Raw genomic sequence first — 2,896 nt, forward strand, 5'->3', positions numbered from 1 at the left:
AAACTACAACTTAGCAGATAATGTCTGACACGGCAAAACAGCAGAAATTTCAGAAAAATCCTAAAATCTCGGAATTCCGCGGATCCGCGGAAGATTATCATCACTCGACTGAGACTGATTTGTAGGATTTGGTAAGTCTGGTGAAATTTCCAAAATGTAAACTTTGTACCCCAGCAGAGCACAGTCCCTACTTTATGACTAGAACAGAACACTTTCTATAAATATGAAAATGGCGCCTTGACAAAAATATGAAATTTTTGAATTTTTCTGTAATTTTTATATTTACACCATTTTTATTTGAAGAGAGACAATCCAGCATGAAATATTCATTACACAAATCGACATCGTGTGGAAAATGTCAATGACATGAATAGACATCCTGCAGAATATGTCGATGACACAAAACAGACATCCTGTAGGAAATGTCGATGACACAAGTAGAAATCCTGCAGAATATGTCGATGACACAAAACAGACATCTTGTAGTAAACGTCGATGACACGAGTAGACAAGACAAAAATTAAGAGCCAAAATCATACGACTCTGTAAGAGAAAGTGCCTTTGATGAGGTAACATCTGTGCATTCTCTGGGGGTCAGAGGGCATCAAATACACGCATTCGTCATCCTGGTAGATGTGACTGGTGAGAGGCCATTGGTTAAGAGAAAACGTAATTCAAATTTTAATTTATGGTAAAAGCAAACAAATGCAGTTTTGAAAAAAGAAAAAATGAAAATAGTTTTAGTCAAATCGTTTGTTTTTCTTTGGTTTTAAGGGTTTTACGGCGCTTGCAACACATTAAGGTCATATCAGCGCCAGTAAAAAGGAAGAAAATGGGATAGTAAAAGTTCTAGAATTACAATTAAAGCACCCAAGAAAAGGTAAGACAAGGGGGAATTGGTTCAAATAAGAAAAAGGTGTAGATTCCAAGAGAACTCTATCAAAGTACTTAGTTTGAGATCACCTAAATGTCTCATCCAGACACAAGCACAGATCCCCACTAAGAGGAATACACTCAAATATTTTACAAATCATATATAATGTGTAAATAAAACATAATACAGTACATAACAGAGAGATGATTTACAAGGGAAAAAATATCATCTCCCAAAACTAACTATACATTTGACTGTTTCCCTCTCAGTCAGGGCATCCGGCTAGGACCAGGACAAAACCAAGTAATTTCATTCCAAGACAAAGACAGAAAGCAAGTTGGAAAACAGATAAAGGGGATAGAAGACACAGTAAGTACCTCCCTGCCCGCTATGGGAGGTCAGGAACCCACCCAGTAGTCAAATTGTATTGGGGCTGTAAGGAAAAGGGTTGTTTTCATGACGCTTGATGTAAAAATACTCCAATATGTTATTTGGATAAACTAAGGAAAAGATTCGCTTTTTGTTGTTTCTGATTTTGTTTTTAAAACACATTTAGGTTATTTCAGCACCAGTAAAAAGGAAGAAAATGGGACCATCAAAATGGGATAGCCAAAAAAAATTCAAGATTTACAATTGAAAGCACATGTGAATAAATAAAGAGAAAGGGGAATGCGTCAAAAGGGAACAGATGTAGATTTAAGTGTACACCAACAATGTACTTGGTTTGAAATAACCTAAACGTCTCATCCAGACACAAGCACAAGATCACACTGTGATGAATACACCCAAACGCTTGCATTATAAAGTCAAAACAAAAATATAACAATACATAACAGAGAGATGATTTACAAGGAAAACAATATCATCTCCCAAAACAGTAACTATGCACTTGACTGTTTCCCTCCCAGCCAAGGCCAGGACAAAACCAAGTCTTCTCATTCCAAGAGAAAGACAAAAGGCAAATTGGAAAAGAGCTACAGGGGGATAGAAGACACAGAAAATGACCTCCTTTTCACATTCAATAGATTCTCTGGTTTGCAGCTGTGTGGTCTAGCGGCATGACACTCGCTTTCGGATCAGAAGGTCTTGGGATCTAGCTTCGCTCGGCGCTTAGTTGAATCCTTGGAAAATCTCTTTACTAACATTCTCACCGTATTCAGGGGTAAAATGAGCACCTCACAGTTAACAGCGTTGTCTGTCAAAAAAAAAATGTAATATCACCTAACAGGCGTCATGTCTCATTCTATATATTACATGTTGCTGCTGGTCAGAGACTCTTTGTAAAGCGCTTTGAACACCTTTAGTGGATATTACACTATAGATATCCTCTAATTTTTGCTCTTGTTAAATAATAAAAAGAAACCATAAAATGCCAATCTGACATCTTACATTTGTCTGCCTTCTGGTTTTTAAGTATTATTATCATCATGGATATCATCATGTCTGCCTTCTGGTTTTTAAGTATTATTATCATCATGGATATTATCATGTCTGCCTTCTGGTTTTTAAGTATTATTATCATCATGGATATCATCATGTCTGCCTTCTGGTTTTTAAGTATTATTATCATCATGGATATCATGTCTGCCTTCTGGTTTTTAAGTATTATTATCATCATGGATATTATCATGTCTGCCTCCTGGTTTTTAAGTATTATTATCATCATGTCTGCCCTCTGGTTTTTAAGTATTATTTTCATCATGGATACTATCATATCTGCCTTCTGGTTTTTAAGTATCATTATCATAATTGATACATTGTCATTATTACCATTATCAAATAGGCATTCATAGCTATTCGGCCTGTGGCGCCGGAGTTTAACACGCTTTCTATAGCATGAAATGGACAAAAGCAATTGCTAGCTACCCTTTGGATAGGACGCTAGTCTAACACAAAGTACTTTCAGCCAGATTTAACAGACCAGCTATCCAATCACTGCTGGTGGACAGGGGAGTCAGAAAAAAATCTACACTGCATCCAGGATCGATTTCGGTCCCTTTACATGTGAAGGGAGTACTCTAT

The 2,896-nt window shown here is 36.7% G+C and overlaps 1 protein-coding gene across 2 annotated transcripts in view; it reads right to left on the reverse strand.

Annotated features, from left to right (window-relative positions):
• Nucleotides 1-273: 273 nt before the first annotated feature.
• Nucleotides 274-2,896, reverse strand: part of LOC144969958 (nonsense-mediated mRNA decay factor SMG8-like) — a 60,323-nt gene continuing 57,700 nt past the window's right edge. For both annotated transcript variants that reach the window (XM_078909065.1, XM_078909064.1), the window contains exon 22: nucleotides 274-639. In XM_078909065.1, the coding sequence (XP_078765191.1) occupies nucleotides 534-639 (106 nt within the window). In that variant the 3' untranslated portion in view covers nucleotides 274-533. The remainder of the gene's footprint in view (nucleotides 640-2,896) is intronic.

This window comes from Berghia stephanieae, chromosome 4, assembly GCF_034508935.2.
Source record: "Berghia stephanieae isolate SIO BIC M18660-M18661 chromosome 4, UCSD_Bste_1.3, whole genome shotgun sequence".
NCBI classification, from domain to species: Eukaryota; Metazoa; Mollusca; class Gastropoda; order Nudibranchia; family Aeolidiidae; genus Berghia; species Berghia stephanieae.